The following is a 19,218-nucleotide window of genomic DNA, read 5'->3' as shown; positions in this document are numbered from 1 at the left end:
CACAATCTTTTTGGGCTGCAGTGAACACAATCTTTTTGGGCTGCAGTGAACACAATCTTTTTGGGCTGCAGTGAACACAATCTTTTTGGGGTGCAGTGAACAAAATCTTTTTGGGGTGCAGTGAACACAATCCTTTTTGGTGTGCAGTGAACACAATCTTTGTGGGGTGCAGTGAACAAAATCCTTTGTGGGGTGCAGTGAACACAATCTTTTTGGGGTGCAGTGAACAAAATCCTTTTTGGGGTGCAGTGAACAACATCCTTTTTGGGGTGCAGTGAACACAATCTTTTTGGGGTGCAGTGAACAAAATCCTTTGTGGGGTGCAGTGAACACAATCTTTTTGGGGTGCAGTGAACACAATCTTTGTGGGGTACAGTGAACAGAATCTTTGTGGGGTGCAGTGAACACAATCTTTGGGGGGTACAGTGAACACAATCTTTGTGAGGTGCAGTGAACACAATCTTTGTGGGGTGCAGTGAACACAATCATTGTGGGGTGCAGTGAACTCAATCTTTGTGGGGTACAGTGAACACAATCTCATACTGAAGGTTTGAGGGTGCTGCCTGTTCCATACTCCCCCTACTCCTCATCTAGCCTTTTAGGGGTACAAACAATAGTAATTGGGGCCTAGTGTGGTTGTGTACGTGTGATATACATACACTTTTTTGGGATCATATTTTCTATTCCGCTATTTAATCAAAAACCTTTGGGGATCAGTTAAATTGGGGGATAGTCTGTGTTGGTACGTGTGAGAGAGATCCACCTTTCCAAGTTGTTGGGGTTCATCTCATACTTCTGAAGGTTTGAGGGTGCTGCCTGTTCCATACTCCCCCTACTCCTAGCCTTTTAGGGGTACAAACAATAGTAATTGGGGCCTAGTGTGGTTGTGTACGTGTGATATACATACACTTTTTTGGGATCATATTTTCTATTCCGCTATTTAATCAAAAACCTTTGGGGATCAGTTAAATTGGGGGATAGTCTGTGTTGGTACGTGTGAGAGAGATCCACCTTTCCAAGTTGTTGGGGTTCATCTCATACTTCTGAAGGTTTGAGGGTGCTGCCTGTTCCATACTCCCCCTACTCCTAGCCTTTTAGGGGTACAAACAATAGTAATTGGGGCCTAGTGTGGTTGTGTACGTGTGATATACATACACTTTTTTGGGATCATATTTTCTATTCCGCTATTTAATCAAAAACCTCTGGGGATCAGTTAAATTGGGGGATAGTCTGTGTTGGTACGTGTGAGAGAGATCCACCTTTCCAAGTTGTTGGGGTTCATCTCATACTTCTGAAGGTTTGAGGGTGCTGCCTGTTCCATACTCCCCCTACTCCTAGCCTTTTAGGGGTACAAACAATAGTAATTGGGGCCTAGTGTGGTTGTGTACGTGTGATATACATACACTTTTTTGGGATCATATTTTCTATTCCGCTATTTAATCAAAAACCTCTGGGGATCAGTTAAATTGGGGGATAGTCTGTGTTGGTACGTGTGAGAGAGATCCACCTTTCCAAGTTGTTGGGGTTCATCTCATACTTCTGAAGGTTTGAGGGTGCTGCCTGTTCCATACTCCCCCTACTCCTAGCCTTTTAGGGGTACAAACAATAGTAATTGGGGCCTAGTGTGGTTGTGTACGTGTGATATACATACACTTTTTTGGGATCATATTTTCTATTCCGCTATTTAATCAAAAACCTCTGGGGATCAGTTAAATTGGGGGATAGTCTGTGTTGGTACGTGTGAGAGAGATCCACCTTTCCAAGTTGTTGGGGTTCATCTCATACTTCTGAAGGTTTGAGGGTGCTGCCTGTTCCATACTCCCCCTACTCCTAGCCTTTTAGGGGTACAAACAATAGTAATTGGGGCCTAGTGTGGTTGTGTACGTGTGATATACATACACTTTTTTGGGATCATATTTTCTATTCCGCTATTTAATCAAAAACCTCTGGGGATCAGTTAAATTGGGGGATAGTCTGTGTTGGTACGTGTGAGAGAGATCCACCTTTCCAAGTTGTTGGGGTTCATCTCATACTTCTGAAGGTTTGAGGGTGCTGCCTGTTCCATACTCCCCCTACTCCTAGCCTTTTAGGGGTACAAACAATAGTAATTGGGGCCTAGTGTGGTTGTGTACGTGTGATATACATACACTTTTTTGGGATCATATTTTCTATTCCGCTATTTAATCAAAAACCTCTGGGGATCAGTTAAATTGGGGGATAGTCTGTGTTGGTACGTGTGAGAGAGATCCACCTTTCCAAGTTGTTGGGGTTCATCTCATACTTCTGAAGGTTTGAGGGTGCTGCCTGTTCCATACTCCCCCTACTCCTAGCCTTTTAGGGGTACAAACAATAGTAATTGGGGCCTAGTGTGGTTGTGTACGTGTGATATACATACACTTTTTTTGGATCATATTTTCTATTCCGCTATTTAATCAAAAACCTTTGGGGATCAGTTAAATTGGGGGATAGTCTGTGTTGGTACGTGTGAGAGAGATCCACCTTTCCAAGTTGTTGGGGTTCATCTCATACTTCTGAAGGTTTGAGGGTGCTGCCTGTTCCATACTCCCCCTACTCCTCATCTAGCCTTTTAGGGGTACAAACAATAGTAATTGGGGCCCAGTGTGGTTGTGTACGTGTGATATACATACACTTTTTTTGGATCATATTTTCTATTCCGCTATTTAATTTAACTGGGCCTCCATGCGAGACCTGTGTGCCTTGTTGCGCTGTTTTGAGTACTCCACCAACATGGCCAGTGGCAATGACGCCGTTCTCAGCTTAACTATCCCACTTCCATGCCTCCTTGAAAAAACAATTCGGGCGATGATGGAAGAGGATGTGGCACAGGATGAGGAGGAGGAGGAGGATGAAGAGGTAACATTTCCAAGGCTTTCAGGGCAGTCATTCGCAAGGGGCTCCGAGGGTGGGTTCCTGCACACGCAAACGCCAGGGACGCAATTGTCCAGCAGGGGCACAGTTCTGGAGGATGAGGAGGATGAGGAGGAGGAGGAGCTGGAGGAGGAGATGGAACCATGTTCACAGCAGGGTGGCACCCAGGCCAGCTCATGGCCATCACTGGTGCGTGGCTGGGGGGATACAGAGGACACGGACGATACACCTCCCACAGAGGACAGCCTTTCGTTGCCTCTGGGCAGCCTGGCACACATGAGCGATTACATGCTGCAGTGTCTCCACAACGACCGCCGAGTTGCCCACATTCTAACTTGTGCTGATTACTGGGTGGCCACGCTGCTGGATCCCCGTTACAAGGACAACGTACCGTCCTTAATTCACTCACTGGAGCGCGATCGCAAGATGCGCGAGTACAAGCGCACGCTGGTAGACGCCATGCTGCTGGCATTCCCATCTGACAGCGGGGCCACAGTGGAAGCACAAGGCAGAGGAGGAGGAGGAGGAGGTCGCCAACGCAACCAGGGCACCGCCAGCACCTCAGAAGGCAGGGTTAGCATGGCCGAAATGTGGAAAAGCTTTGTCAGCACGCCACAACAAACAGCAGCACCAGCAGCTCAGATGGAACGTCTTAGCAGGAGGCAGCATTTTACCAACATGGTGGAGCAGTATGTGTGCACACGCCTACATGTAGTGAATGACGGGTCTGCCCCCTTCAACTTCTGGGTCTCCAAATTGGGCACATGGCTTGAGCTTGCCCTTTACGCCTTGGAGGTGCTGGCGTGCCCTGCAGCCAGTGTATTATCTGAACGGGTATTTAGCACGGCTGGGGGCGTTATAACAGACAAGCGCAGCCGCCTGTCCAGAGACAATGTGGACAAGCTCACGTTCATTAAAATGAACCAGGCATGGATCCCACGGGACTTTTCCGTACCTTATGCAGAATAGCAATGGATACCGACCTTACCCACCCATTGTTCCATTTTTGCTCTTTCTCACTCTTTTGGGGTGTACCCTCATTTAAAATTTTTGAAAAGAAGCAGTGTTGGCTACCTCGTCCTCCTCCTCAGGGCCAGATTAATGTAGGGGCTATTGGAGCTGCAGCTCCAGGCCCCTACCTTTTATATAGGCCCCGGGTTGGCCATATTCACTGTTACCGCTCTTCTGTCACTTGTAAACACAGAAGTCTGGCTTCTATGCTCGCTTCCCCAGGCAGCACCCTCAGAACCTCCCCACACAGCGTGAAGGCCGGACAAGGAGGGACAGTTGGCGATGCATGGATGTGTTTATGGGCTTCAGAGACAGCATCCCATGTTGAATTAGGCATGCATGGCTGCACCCTTCCGACTCTGGGTGCATGGCAAGGCACGGCCCTTAAGGCCCTTCAAAATCCTCAGCACCAAGCCCATGATGCTGTTAATCCGGCCCTGGTCCTCCTCCACCGCCGCTTCCACCTACACCGCCCATAGGTGTGCGCAGCCTATTGCATTAAGGTGTGCACCCCAAAGTTGAAATACACATGCATGTGTTTGCCAGCAGGGAGAGTAATGTATCGGGGCCATGTACCTGTAGGCAAGGAGAAATAGAGCAGAGCAGGTCCCAGGGAGATCTTTCCCATCTCCTCACTGGCAATGCTATGTGCCCTAGGTGATTAGGGTGTGCCCAGGCACACCCAGCACACCCTGTGCGCACGCCTATGTCACCGCTAGGCTTGTGACGGTATCAGATTTTCATGCTGCGATTAATTGATTAAGGTTTTGCCACGGTATACGGTATTATCACGGTATTCTATTATTAAATTTAAATTATTAAATTTCCACCTCACTTCAATTTCATTGCTGAATTTAGGGGCTTTGGTTCACTTATGCACATTATTATATAGTCAGTCAGTACAGACTCTGTGAACCAGGCCTAAAATAGGTCATCAAGCAGTGTCTGGCCTAACTGGTGATAACTGGTTCTGGCGCTCGGCTCCGATCCGATGGCCTGGTCATTAAGAGGGCAAATCCTTGTGGTCAAGAAGTGGTTAAACCTGAAGGAGGTGTTGTTTATAAATTACTTTACTATTGCTTTAGGCCTGGTTCACATGTATGCGGGTTGGCGGCCCACATTTGCACAGGCATAGCAGCCCATTGATTTGAATGGGCTGCTATGCCCTCATTTTCCGCAGAAAAAAGGTGCATGCAGCATTTTTTTAAAATTCAGTGGCCTTGAAATCCATCCTGCTTTTGCACCATGCGACTAACCTGCAGTTCCTGCTCTGGCAAGCTTTCTGCATTTTTTGTATACGTGGGCACGGCATTTAAAAATAAACAGTTTGCGTGTGCAGCAACGGCAGGTAAGTCGCATGGTGCAAAAGAAGGATGGATTTCATGGCCACTGCATTTTTTTAAATTCTGCATGCACCTTTTTTCAGCTGAAAACGCAGGCATAGCAGCTCAAGCCCATTCACATCAATGGGCTGCTATGCCTGTGCAAATGTGGGCCCCCAACCCGCATACATGTGAACCAGGCCTAAAGCAATAGTAAAGTCATTAATTGGTTAAACCTGCAGGAGGACCGGTGTTTTTATCTATTAATGACTTTACTATTGCTTTAGGCCTGGTTCACATGTATGCGGGTTGGGGGCCCACATTTGCACAGGCATAGCAGCCCATTGATGTGAATGGGCTTGAGCTGCTATGCCTGCGTTTTCAGCTGAAAAAAGGTGCATGCAGAATTTAAAAAAATGCAGTGGCCATGAAATCCATCCTTCTTTTGCACCATGCGACTTACCTGCCGTTGCTGCACACGCAAACTGTTTATTTTTAAATGCCGTGCCCACGTATACAAAAAATGCAGAAAGCTTGCCAGAGCAGGAACTGCAGGTTAGTCGCATGGTGCAAAAGCAGGATGGATTTCAAGGCCACTGAATTTAAAAAAAATGCTGCATGCACCTTTTTTCTGCGGAAAATGAGGGCATAGCAGCCCGTTCAAATCAATGGGCTGCTATGCCTGTGCAAATGTGGGCCGCCAACCCGCATACATGTGAACCGCCAACCCGCATACATGTGAACCACCAACCCGCATACATGTGAACCAGGCCTAAAGCAATAGTAAAGTCATTAATAGATAAAAACACCGGTCCTCCTGCAGGTTTAACCACTTCTGGATCGCAAGGATTTGCCCCTTTAAAGACCAGGCCATCGGATCAGAGCGCCAGGACCAGTCATCACCAGGTAGGCCAGACACTGCTTGATGGCTATATAATAATGTAATGTGGGCTGCTAGGCGTGTGTGTGTGTATATATATATTTATTAGAGCTGCACGATTCTGGCCAAAATGAGAATCACGATTTTTTAGCTTGGAATAAAGATCACGATTCTCTCACGATTCTCTGTGTAACAAAAAAAAAAAAAATTGGGATAACTTTACTGTTACGTTTTTTTTTTTTTTTTTATTCATTAAAGTCTAATCATTGCGTTTGAAAGACTGCTGCGCAAATACAGTGTGACATAAAATATTACAACAATCGCCATTTTATTCTGTAGGGTCTCTGCTAAAAAAATATATAAAATGTTTGGGGGTTCTAAGTACTTTTCTAGCAAAAAAAAAACTGATTTTAACTTGCAAACAGCAAGTGTCAGAAAAAGATCCAGTCTTTAAGAGGTTAAACTTCCTTTCTCCCTGGCAGAGGGAAGGAAAAGATACAAATGTAATCATTTTTGTTTATAGTTAGGAGACTTAATGCTGAAAGGTGTTAGCTGAGTGAGTGAATGAGTCATCCAGCTCACTGAAATGTATCAATTCACAAGTCAGGCAGACTTGACAGAGAAACTCGGTATTTTAAAAATGCCACAATAACAATACCGTGGCTATGCAATACCGCGATATATCGAATTACCGAAAACCGGCATATGTCTAGTCACCGCCACATCCACCACCACCTCAACCTCCCTCCTACTCCATATGGGCCTCGTCCTTCAGAGATGAAGAAGAACATTGTTTTATTTTTCTGTTTTTTTTTGTTGTTTTAAGTTATTTCCCTATCCACATTTGTTTGCAGAGCACTTGCCATGCTCTTAATTACGTTTTGCTGCCATTTGCAGCACTCTAGCCCTTTCCTTTGGTGTTTTAGAGCCATTTTAGTGCCTTAAAGTTCGGGTCCCCATTGACTTCAATGGGGTTCGGTGTCCGGGAAAAGTTCGGTAAAAGTCCGGGACACGGACCCGGACTTTTTTTTAAAGTTCGGCCGAACCCGTCGAACACGGACATCTAGGTGTTCGCTCAACCCTAATCCTTATCTTAAAAAAAATGTCAGTTAGTCCAATGAGATTTGTCACGTGGCTGATAACAGAGTGCCTTAGGCTTGTGTAAAACTTTGTGAATTGAGCATGCCAACACTAGCAGCAGCATCCTATCAAAAACGGTCTTTGTCAAAATACAATGCAACAAAAAATATGCACTGAAACATTGGCTTTGATTAATGCAACTGGTCATTGAAGTTAAATATTGTCTTGGTAAAGTAAAAAAAAAAAAAACAACATATACAGCGCATCTCTGCAGTACATGAACATTTTCCATGTTTTATCCCTTTAAAAATATGCACATACAATAAATACCTGTTGATCCTGCAAGCAATGCACCCAGATTCTAATTTTCTGTTTCAGCTGACAACATAGTGCCTCTGCTGAATTAATTAAAATCCCATGAAGTGTTGTCAGCCTGCCCAGATGGCGTGGGGTTTCAGTAGAGAACAGGCACAGTGTTGTCAGCTCATTACAGGAAGTTAGGACAACATTGGATTTTTGTCAGGATCAATATTTTTTTTTTTCTGTACTTGTAATTGTGTTAACCAATGGTTGATACCCAATTACCATGATTATTATCAAAGTCCCTCAGTTCCTCGGATCTCTCTTCTGCTTACAAGCAGTAAACATGTAAAAATGTTCCAGCGTTCATCACACAGATATGACTTTAGTTGGGGGCACTGACCTCTCTCGAAGGCACTGCGGATCTCATTGACCTGGACTTGTGATCCTGGGACACGGAATATACCTTCGTGCTGTAAGCCTATAAGTTGGAGGTATTTACCAGTCACAAAAAAGAAAAAAAAAAAAAAAAACATAAAACAAAAATAACTTCACACAGCAAAATAAATAAATAAATAAAAACTTGTTTTAGTTTTTCAACTTTTTTTTACATTTCTTCAGTTGCTTCCTGGTTTCTGGCCTAGGCCAAAATATTGTCATACATCCCAGGAGTCTTCATGGGCATTTTTTTTTTCTTTAATCTAGGGGATGTGTTTTCTCAGCCAAGCACACCCTCCTGCCTGCATGGGCAGATAGATTCCATGCAGTAAATGCAACATGAACCATCTTCCCTTACTCAAGATGGCCACAGCTATAAATGATGGGGGAGAGAGAGCGGGAGAGAGGGGAGAGAAAGGGAGGGAGAGAGAGAGGGGGGGGGGGAGAAAGAAGGTGAGAGAGAGAGGGTGAGAGAGAGAGGGAAGAGAAAAAGAGAAGGAGAGAGGGAGAGGGGCTGAGAGAGAGGGGGAGAGAGGGGGGATAAGAGAGAGAGAGAGGGGGGAGCTGAGAGAGAAGAGGTGAGAGAGGGGGGTAAGAGAGAGGGGGTGAGAGAGAGGGGGAGAGAGGAGGGCTGAGAGAGAGGAGGTGAGAAATTGGGGGAGATAGAGGGGGTGAGAGAGAGGGGGGAGAGAGAGGGGGTAAGAGAGAGGGGGGCTGAGAGAGAGGAGGTGAGAGATTGGGGGAGAGAGAGGGGGTGAGAGAAAGGGGGAGAGAGGGGGGATAAGAGAGAGATAGAGAGAGAGGGGGGTAGAGAGAGAGTGGGTGAGAGAGGTGTGGAGAGAGGGGGGGTAAGAGAGAGGGGGAGAGAGAGGGGGTGAGAGAGAGGGGGAGAGAGAGGGGGAGAGAGAGGGGCTGAGAGAGAGGAGGTGAGAGATTGGGGGAGAGAGAGGGGGTGAGAGAGAGGGGGAGAGAGGGGGAGAGAGGGGGGATAAGAGAGAGATAGAGAGAGAGGGGGGAGAGAGGGGGGCTGAGAGAGAGGAGGTGAGAGAGGTGGGGAGAGAGGGGAGTAAGAGAGAGGGGGAGAGAGAGGGGGTGAGAGAGAGGGGGGCTGCGAGAGAGGAGGTGAGAGATTGGGGGAGAGAGAGGGGGTGAGAGAGAGGGGGGAGATAGAGGGGGTAAGAGAGAGTGGGGCTGAGAGAGAGGAGGTGAGAGATTGGGGGAGAGAGAGGGGGTGAGAGAGAGGGGGGTTGAGAGGGAGGAGAGAGAGATTACTACATTAGCTGTGGTAAAGGAGTGTCTTGTCATATCATCTAATATCACTGACTCCTCTTACCTTCCCGCTGCCCGCTGGCTCAATCACCAGCTGCAGTAGAAAGGCATGACAGCCCGGGACCCTGACCCGGTCCGCCGCTACTTCACAGGAGGTGAGCTTCTTCCAGCAGTAGTATGGGTGCCACCTATTCCGCCGATCCCCTCACCATCTCCCACAGTCTTCTGCTAGTCTTGCCTCCTCGTCCGTTCCCATCTCGCACTCCCCTCACCTTCCCACCAGGTCCCGCTCTGAACCACATTCTTTTTTAAAAAAATGTGTCAGGCGGACACATTATTTAGACGGACCTAAATATACTGCCCCTGTGTGATGTATGGAGCCTTTCATGGGGCCCCTTACTGACCCTGGGCCCTCGGGCAGTGCCCGAGTTTCCAAATGGTCAGTCCACCCCTGGGCCGCAAAAGACACTTCCACTGCTCACTCCAGGCTTTAGAACCAGTCTCTGTAGCCAGTGCTGGGACAAGGCCATTAAGAGCCCAGGGTGAAAATACCAAAATGCGACCTCCCACCCCAAGATCTATGAGCATTAAAATCCACCCCCTTATCCCTCAAAGCCCCCAGCTGGAAAGCCCCCCTCCAAGGATAAAAAAAATCACCCCTCCTAGCACAAATCCTCTACCCCTAAAATGTCCCCTCCTAGTAAACATATTTCCCCCCACTTCAAATCCCCCCCCAGCACAAATTCTCCCCAAATACCCCCTACTAGCGCAAATCCTTTCCCCAACACAAATCCCCCTAAAACAATACTCTTTGAAACCCTCGCTCCCCAATAATGTCCCTTCCTAGAACAATACTTATCCCCTGTACCCCCCAATTCCCTCTTCCAATATCTTCAATAAAATTACATTTTATTAAAGAAACAATTAAGAGTATTCACTGGTGTATTTTCAGCTTTAACCTGAGAGCCGAGTCCAGAACTCCTGGTAATTGCGGGGTGCAAATGTGCTATACAGTATATAGTGATTGGTAAAATAATAATCCTTTGTTAGTTGCACCATTTACAGCCAAAGAAAAATCCCTTTGTCTTGCAAGATGTAACAGAAATAAAAAAACAGCGTTCAAAAAAGATATTCTTACCGTGCAAATTTATGAAGCGAATGCAGCTGGACACGACCCGTGGAATGGCCCCTCCTGAGCTCTGGATGGGGAAGAGAACCCGTATAATACGTAACATATACTGCTCATATATGCTGATAACACTTTCTATTTTTTTTCTATTTTATTTTTCTATTTTTTATTTTCTTTATTTTTGTATTTATATTTTTGAGAACACTTTATATTTTTTTCTATTTTATTTTTCTATTTTTTATTTTTATTTTCTTTATTTTTTGTATTTATATTGTTTATATTTTTGAGAACACTTTATATTTTATTAGACTGTTAAGTGATGGGAAGGATTTACAATTTACAGATCACTAGCCATGTCATCGATGGTTTATTGCCCCCTATAGAGTAAATCCACCATTAAACAGCTATTTTAGGTGTAATTCAGTAGGTTTAACCATTTGCTGCTTTCTTACAATTTTCTGTTGCCCCATGCAAAGCCTCCCATTAGGTTAGGTTCACACTGTTATGCTGCAGTAATGCATGCATGTTGATGTGTGTATCGTGTGCCAACATTCATTGCCAGAAAGCCAGAAAGTGGGAATTTTCCTGCCAGGGTCACTTTAAGATTATAAGAAACCAGCGGAATATTATGCTTGCCAGTCTTTATTTAACACGGTTCACTACTAAATTTGAGTGAATGACTCTATAAGGTACAATAACGTATGTAGGAAAATGAGGAATATTTTGGGGATGTGAGCAATTCAATTTTAATATATATATATAAAAGCAGGGCTTTTTTTTTTTTTTTTTAGCAGGGGCATAGGGAAATGCGGTTTTGGGACCTCCAGCACTGAATGTATGTGAAGGCAGGTCTAATGATGCTTGCTGCTGGGGGATCTATTGTTGCTGAAGGGCCCTATTAATAAAGTGGGGGTCTATTGTTGCTAGTGGGGATATATTGTTGTTGGGGGGTATTAGGTTGCTGGGGGCATCAAGTATTGCTGGGTGGGATCTACGTTGAAGGAGGGGGCTTTACAGTAGTTGCTAGGTGCTGCAGGGTCTGTTGTTACTGGTTGCTGCTGGTGGAGGTCTATTGTTGCTGGGGGGGGTGTTTTGTTTTGGGGATCTATTGTTGCTAGTGGGGAATCTATTGTTGCTGTGAAGTCAATTATTGCTAGGAGGGATCTACTGTTGAGGGAAGGGTTTATAGTTGCTGGGTGCTGAATATACTATTAATACTGGCTTCTGGGAGATCCATTGTTGCTGGCGGGGGGTCTATTGCTGCTGGGGAGGATCGATTGTTGCTGAAAGATAGTAGGTTGCTAGTGAGTCAATTATTGCTGGGAGAGATCTACTGCTGAGGGAAGGGTTTATAGTTGCTAGGTACTGGAGGATCTAAGGATACTGGCTTCTGGATTGTTGCTAGTGGGGGGCTATATAGGGGGTCTATAGTTGATGGGGGATAGTAGGTTTCTGAGGATTCAATTATTCCTGGGAGGGATCTATTGTTGAGGGAAGGGTTTATAGTTACTGGATGCTGAAGGGTCTATTGATACTGACTGCTTGGAGATATTGTTGCTGGTGGTGATCTATTGTTGCTGAGTGGGTATTTTGTGGTGGAAGATCAATTGATGCTGGGGGATCTGTTGTTGCTGGGGGGGTCTAATGTTGTTGGCTGAAGGTGATCAATTTTACTGCTTTTGTTAACGAATTCCATACAGCACACCAAAATGATGGGTGGTATTGGGAGATGGATAAGGGGAGGAACCAAGGGACAATGCTTGGAGGTAGGTAGGGGGTGGAGACAAGGGGTTATTTGGAAGGGGGCAGTACCTGCACCTGTTATATGAGAAAAAAAAAGCCCTGTATTAGCCCCCGTTCACACTAAGGCGACCTGTGAGGCGACCTGGTAGCCTCACAGGTCGCCGTAGGTCGCCTCCCATAGGGAAGCTGCGGACCCGTTCTAATAGGAGCGACACAAGTCGCTCCGACTTAGAAAAAGGGTCCGGAGCTTCTTTGGGGCGACCAGGAGGCGACCGGCATAGACTTCAATGTTATGAAGTCCGTGTCGGCCGCTCCGAGGTCGCGGCGTGCTGCTCGCACCGCGACCTCGGAGGTCGCGGTGCGAAGTAGCGTCGCTTGTATGTGAACGGGGCCTTAAAGCATTTTATTTATTTATTTATTTTTTTGACATACATAGATTTTTTTGTTAGGACCAATAAAAAAAATTTAAAATTCAATTACAATTATTGTACATTTTATTTTTCTTGCACAACTTGATTTTTCTCAGACATGTTTCTTGGAACAAAGCCCAATTTTTTAAGGAAGCACATTACGCTCCGGTAACGAGAATAATCTAGATAATGTAACATAAGGAACAAATGTACATATCTTACATATATATTATAATAAATACACAATTTCATTGTAATAGATATATATGATGATGGTGAAGAACTATATGTAATGCACACTATATACATTTGTTTTTTACAAGATTATTCTCAGTACTTAACCACTTCTGGACCGGAAGGATTTGCCCCCTTAATGACCAGGCCATTTTTTGCGATTCGGCACTGCGTTACTTTAACGGACAATTGCGCGGTCGTGCGACGCTGTACCCAAATAAAATTTATGTCCTTATTTTCCCATAAATAAAGCCTTTTTTTGGTGGTATTTGATCCCCTCTGAGATTTTAATTTTTTGCGCTATAAACAAAATTAGAGCGACAACGCTAAAAAAAAAAAACAATATTTTTCACATTCTGCTATATAACATTCCAAGGAAGAAAAATGTAAAAATCAAAATTTTTTAACATTATATGCCAATTTGTTTTCTGCTGAATTTTGGTAAAAAAAAAAAATCACAATAAGCGTATTTTGATTGGTTTACGCAAAAGTTATTGCGTTTACTAACTATGGGAAAGATTTATGTCATTTTTATTGTTTTTTTCTTTTACTAGTAATGGCGGAGATCTGCGATTTTTTTTGCAGTACTGCGACATTGCGGCGGACAGATCAGACTCCTAACTGACATTTTAGACACTTTTGGGTGGACCAGTGACATTACTACAGTAATCAGTGCTAAAAATATGCACTGTTACTGTAATAATGCCATTGGCAGGGAAGGGGTTAGTTAACCCAGGGGCGATCAAAGGGTTAAATGTGTACCGAGGGGCGTATTTCTAACTGTGTGGGGGTTGGGCTTGTGAAATGATCACAGAGACCTGTGATCCTATATAGAAGGATCACAGGCGCTCTGTGATCATTCAAGAGAGAAGAACGGTCAGCTGTGTTTACAACAGCCGACCGTTCTTCTCTCTCAGCGAGAAGCGATCGCGGGTGGCAGGCGGCAATCGGAGCCGCCTGCCCCATGCATCAGGGTCCCCAGCTGCCGAGTCGGGGCATGAGCTTGCCGCCGGCGGCGCGCGCTTGCTCCCTAGCTGCAGGCGTGCAACCGACGTATATCTACGGCAGTTCGCGCAGGAGGACCAGGCGGTCCGAAAGCGGTTAAAGAGTAACTCCACTTTTGTTGAGAAAAAAAAAAACAATCCCCCTGTTGGTGATCAATGTACATTGCAGAGATTTTAACAAATGATGTTGCAGATTCCAACCCGTTTCTGTTCTGAATAGGTGTGACCTTTTTTTTATTATTAATCAGCTGATGCACTTGCAGTAATCTAACAAGGGAAAGTTTCAGGATCCCTTTAGAAGTGATTAACCCCTTTGGGAGAATGTAATCAAAAATGAAATTTTTGTTGTGAGGGATGCTTAAAATCTGACTTTCATCTTAGTGCAGACTTCTGGGAAAATCAATGAGCCAATCACACAAGTAGAAAACAACATTTCTGAGGAAGTTCCATACACCAACTGTACACAGGTTTCCTTATTACAGAAAATGAAGGAAAGGTTATTTTATAATAACATTCAATTGCAGTTAACATTTAAACTGTATGCACATCCTTGAAAAGTGGACTTTGTTCTACGAAACGCGTTGGATAAAATCAGAGTGTGCAAGATTGTCCGTGAAGTATTCTGTACAATAACAGTGATGCCATGGACTTCTTAGGTTCTTAACAAAATATATGCAGGTCAAGAAACTCTTTTTTATGTAAAAAAAAAAAAATATATATTGAATATTTTTCATATATGTGTAAACACTGTTTTGCTCACATATTACAAATATCCCTTTTTCCTATATAAAAGTTTTTTTTAAGTTAACATTTGGGGATATAGGTGTATAAATAAGTCAATTATTTCCACAAATTTCCCATCAAATTTTCTTTGTACAATAAAGTCAAATAACGCAGTGCAAATCAATGCCATGGATTGTAATAGGTCCTAATGTGAAATACTGGCTCTTCTTAAAAAGTTAAAGCCAGGTAGAATGTAAAGGAAATTTGTACTAAAATATATATAGGGGCTGACATATACACAGTATATATATATATATACACACACAGTATATATATATATATATATATATATATATATATATATATATATATATATATATATATATATATATATATTTATATATATTTTTTTTTACTGTATATACTGTAACATGAATTTAGTTATATTATAGGACCACAAAACCTAAAATACAGACATTTATTAATCCAGATAATAAACGTTTCCCACCAGAACACAATTTTTGGAGACATCCTCTACTCAAGGTGTATGGATAGCCAAAACTTTTTTTTTTAGTTAATGTAAGAAAGGGTTAGAAACCTTTCAAATGTATTTTTTGCTGTCTATATTCCATTGGGGAGATTATCCTTCACGTTCTGTCCATGAGATGCAACAGGAAATTAGAAGAAAGTTCCAAAATGGATTGGAATTCTTCAGTTAGACATTTGCTTCCGAAACAGTAGTCCCCATTGGCAGATTTCCCCTCCCCTCTTGTTCTTGGGACAACTCTTACATTTTATTTTATTTCCCCTTACCCTCATTGTTGGTGATAACAGTCACCAGGAAAAGTAGAGGGTGAATCTCCCCACCAAAGACACAGACTGAAATAAAAACTCAACGGAGGATTTACCCGTTCCTCACTCCAGTGTTAATTGTGACATCAAATTTCGATTTCGTTTCAATCATAGTCTTTTGACTAAAATGCCATTTTAGTTTTAGTCGTTTTTTTTAGTTTTAGTCATATTTTAGTCAACTAAAATCGCCAGTACATTTTAGTCTACTAAAATATTTTTCTACATCTTTTTGGTTATTATGTGCCTTCACTAATATGTCCCGGATTGTATTTGTGAGTTCCGGTGTGTACTCGGACTGGGTCTTTTTCTCCCCCTCTTGGACTAGGCTGCTGGGAGATCTATTGTTGCTGGTGGATAGTAGGATGCTGTGGAGTCAGTTATTGCTGGAAGGATCTACAATTGAGGAAAGGGTCTATAGTTGCTGAGTGCTGTATAGTCTATTGATACTGGCTGCTTGATAAATTTCCATTTTTTTTTTAGTCATAGTCTTTTGACTAAAATGCCATTTTAGTTTTAGTCATATTTTATTCATCTGAATATTTTCGGCAACGAAATTAACACAGCCTCACTCTACCTAAAACTTTATAAAAAGTTTTGCATAGAGATACACTTAAGGCAAGACATATTACAGATGTCCTTCAAGGATGTGTTCACACTATACACATATAACTTGACACCAATCATGAAAGAAATATAGAGGTTGTGGTTGCTGGCCTTCTCTCGGAAAGTGCTAGTTGCCAAATTGATATTTTAGATTTAGTGGCCCCTAAAGTATCAAAAAGGGTTTATCTCCTATTTTGCTTCTGGATTGGCTGCCAATATGGTTTTGTACATGTGGACTTGTTTAACCACTTTTGGACCGGAAGGATTTGCCCCCTTAACCACTTGCCGACTGCCGCATGACTATTTACATCGGCAGTCAGCCCCTCACAGGCAGAGCGACGTAGTACTACGTCGCTAGCCTGTGAGGGTCTAGGGAGCGAGTGCGCGACCCCGGAGGCGCGCTCCCGATAAACGCGCGGTCACGAACCCACCCGCGCATGTGACTGGCGGACCCGATGTCCGCCGGTCACTCGGCGATCGTCGGTACAGCGGGAGAAAGGCAGGCGGCTGATGTAAACAAGCCGCCTGTCATTCTCCCCTGTGTAGAAACAGTGATCATACGGTTCTACTATGTAGGACCATTGATCACTGTTCTTACACCTCAAGCCACAGCCAATCACAGTTAGAAGAACGCCCCTAGGGACACACATAACCCCTCCCTCTCAAAAAAAAGTTAACCCCTTCACTGCCAGTGTAATTTTACAGTAACAGTGCCTATGTATAGCACTGATTACTGTAGAAATGTCACTGGTACCCCCAAAAGTGTCAAAAATGTCAGTCAAGGGTCCGATCTGTCCGCCCCAATGTCGCAGTCCCGCAAAAAAAAATCGCAGATCGCCGCCATTACGCGTTAAAAAAAAACAACAACAAAAATTACAAAAATCTTTCCCTTTGTTAGTAAACGCGATAACTTTTGCACAAACCAATCAAAATACGCTTTTTGTGATTTTTTTTTTTACCAAACATATGTAGCATAAAACAAATTGGCAGAAAATGTTAAAAAATGTTGATTTTTACTTTTTTTGTGGGGGGAATTTCATATAAAAAAATTTGAAAAATATTGTTATTTTTGCAAAACTGACGCCCTTTTTTTGTTTATAGCGCATGATCAAAAAATCGCACAGGTGATCAAATACCACCAAAAGAAAGCTCTGTTTGTGGGAAAAAAAGGACGTCAATTTCATTTGGGTACAGCATCGCACGACCGCGCAATTGTCCGTTAAACTCACGCAGTGCCGAATCGCAAAATAGGCCCTGGTCAGGAAGGGGGTAAAATCTTCCGGGGTTTAAGTGGTTAATGACCAGGCCATTTTTTACGATAATTAAACGGAACATTGCGCGGTTGTGCAACACTGTACCAGACTAAAATCGATTTACTTTTTTCCCACAAATGGAGCTTTCTTTCGGTGGTATTTGATCACCTGTGCAATTTTATTTTTTTTGCACTATAAACAAAAAATGAGCGACAATTCTGGAAAAAAAAAAACATGATTTTTCACATTCTGCTTTAAAACATTCCCAAAAAAAATTTCATCCCTTTAGGCCAATTTGTATTGTGTTACATATTTTTGGTTAAAAAAAAACCCGCAATAAGCGTATTTTGATTGGTTTGCAAAAATGTTATCGCGTCTACAAGCTAGGGGTAAGAATGATGTCATTTTTATTTATTTTATTTTTTCTAGTAATGACAGCGATCTGTGATTTTTAGCGGCACTGCGACATTGTGGCGGACAGATCGGACCCCTAACTGACATTTTTTACACTTTTGGGGGGATCAGTGACATTACTACAGTAATCAGTGCTATAAATATGCACTGTTACTGTAATAATGACACTGGCAGGGAAGGGGTTAACCTAGTGGGTGTTCAAAGGGTTAAGTGTGAGCCTAGGGGGTGTTTTCTAAATGTGTGGGGGGGGGCTTTTAATATCAACACAGAGACCTGTGATCCTAAATAGCAGGAAAACAGGAGCTCTGTGTTGCTAGCAGAGAGAACAACGGTCTGCTGTGTTTACAACAGCAGACCGCCATTCTCTCTTCACGGGGAGCGATCCCGGGTGCACAACGGCAATCGCGGCCGCCGGCCCCGTGCCTCGGCTTCCCTGCTGGTGAGTGGGCGGGGGTGCGTGCCCACAGGATCGCTCCCGCGAACTGTAGTACAGGTAAGGAGCTTCGCGGGAACCTGCCACCGTATAACTGCAGCAGCTGGTCGGCAAGTGGTTAGAGTGTGTGTACGACCAAAACATTATTTTAAAATTCTAGATAGAATGGGGAAGGGTTAGAATTTCTGTGGGGTTTTTACCGCTATCCATGGATCCATTAAAGAGAATAACCCTGCCCTGGTAACAGTGGTTTTGCCAGACAGAAAGTGATGGAAAATCTGCAGTGGGGAATTGTTGTAGCCCCAGATATCAGTAAAGGCCAAATCCCCACTCTATAAAAAAAAAGTTTTGGCAGGGCTTACACCTACAGCATTTTCTTTACACACTTGGACATAACATTTAACAATATTAGCAATTCAAAAATGAAAGAGTAGAGAAGCAAGCAGACAGAAGCATGAGTTACTAAGATGTACCTGAGCACGGGACAGGTACCTCCGTCTCCTATACGCAGTGCAATAGGGAGAGAATAAAAAAGACAAAAAGGATTGATCTGTAAGAGGTTAACAAGCAAGTACAAGCAGCACAGGAGCTCAGATCCATGAAGGCATGGGAAGGTTCAAGCAAAAGACCATTGAGCCGGCTTTTTTATCAATCAAGTTCAGTGTGTACAGAGACACGTAAAGTGCAGAAACCTAAGGAAGGCAATCAGCAGTCATCTCTCCACTGATGGTGGCAATCTAAGTGGTTTCCTGGGTTATGGCGCTTTGCGCATGCATATGGCCCCTTGTACCATCTAAGCCTGTAAATGATTAAAGTGTATGCAAACTCAGATTCTATTTTTCAGTATGTTTGGCATCATAGCCCTATGTAAGTTTTGACTTTTAGAAAGTCGAAACTTGAAAGGGGCTTTCGGGTTGTACGGGGTGCAGATCTGGGGAGAGAGGAGTTTACCACCTATGTAGCAAACGTATGGACAACTATAGGTTTGCTTTATTAAAAATGCACATCTCTGCCAAGCAAGAACAAATTTGTGTGCGTATTTCTTACCACTGTGAGTTTCTTTGATTTTAAAAATATATAAAAAGAAAATTACCAAAGAGTGGCTCAAGCATAAAGCATGAGCCACTCTTTAGCTAGGAAAATGGAGCAAATCTTGTTCCTAAGTTTGAAAAAAGGCCTTTTTAAATCAGAAGTGATCTGCTCTGTGTTCTATGCTGTGTGCAATCTCCAT

The 19,218-nt window shown here is 43.6% G+C and overlaps 1 protein-coding gene across 3 annotated transcripts in view; it reads right to left on the bottom strand.

Annotated features, from left to right (window-relative positions):
* The window catches only part of ARHGAP4 (Rho GTPase activating protein 4), a 349,436-nt gene that overhangs the window by 49,683 nt on the left and 280,535 nt on the right, over positions 1 to 19,218 (bottom strand). For 2 of the 3 annotated variants that reach the window (XM_082262605.1, XM_082262607.1), the window contains exons 13-14: positions 10,328 to 10,388; positions 7,886 to 7,963 (exon numbers count right to left, since the gene is read on the bottom strand). In XM_082262605.1, coding sequence (XP_082118731.1) covers positions 7,886 to 7,963; positions 10,328 to 10,388 — 139 coding nt within the window. Of the gene's footprint in view, positions 1 to 7,885; positions 7,964 to 10,327; positions 10,389 to 18,460; positions 18,489 to 19,218 lie in introns of all 3 variants that reach the window. The other variant, XM_082262606.1, reaches the window with a different exon arrangement.

This window comes from Pelophylax lessonae (genome assembly GCF_965119305.1).
Source record: "Pelophylax lessonae genome assembly, chromosome: 7".
Taxonomy (NCBI): domain Eukaryota; kingdom Metazoa; phylum Chordata; class Amphibia; order Anura; family Ranidae; genus Pelophylax; species Pelophylax lessonae.
The sequence above is the reverse complement of the archived record's forward strand: the minus strand, read 5'-3'. Positions and strand labels throughout refer to the sequence as shown.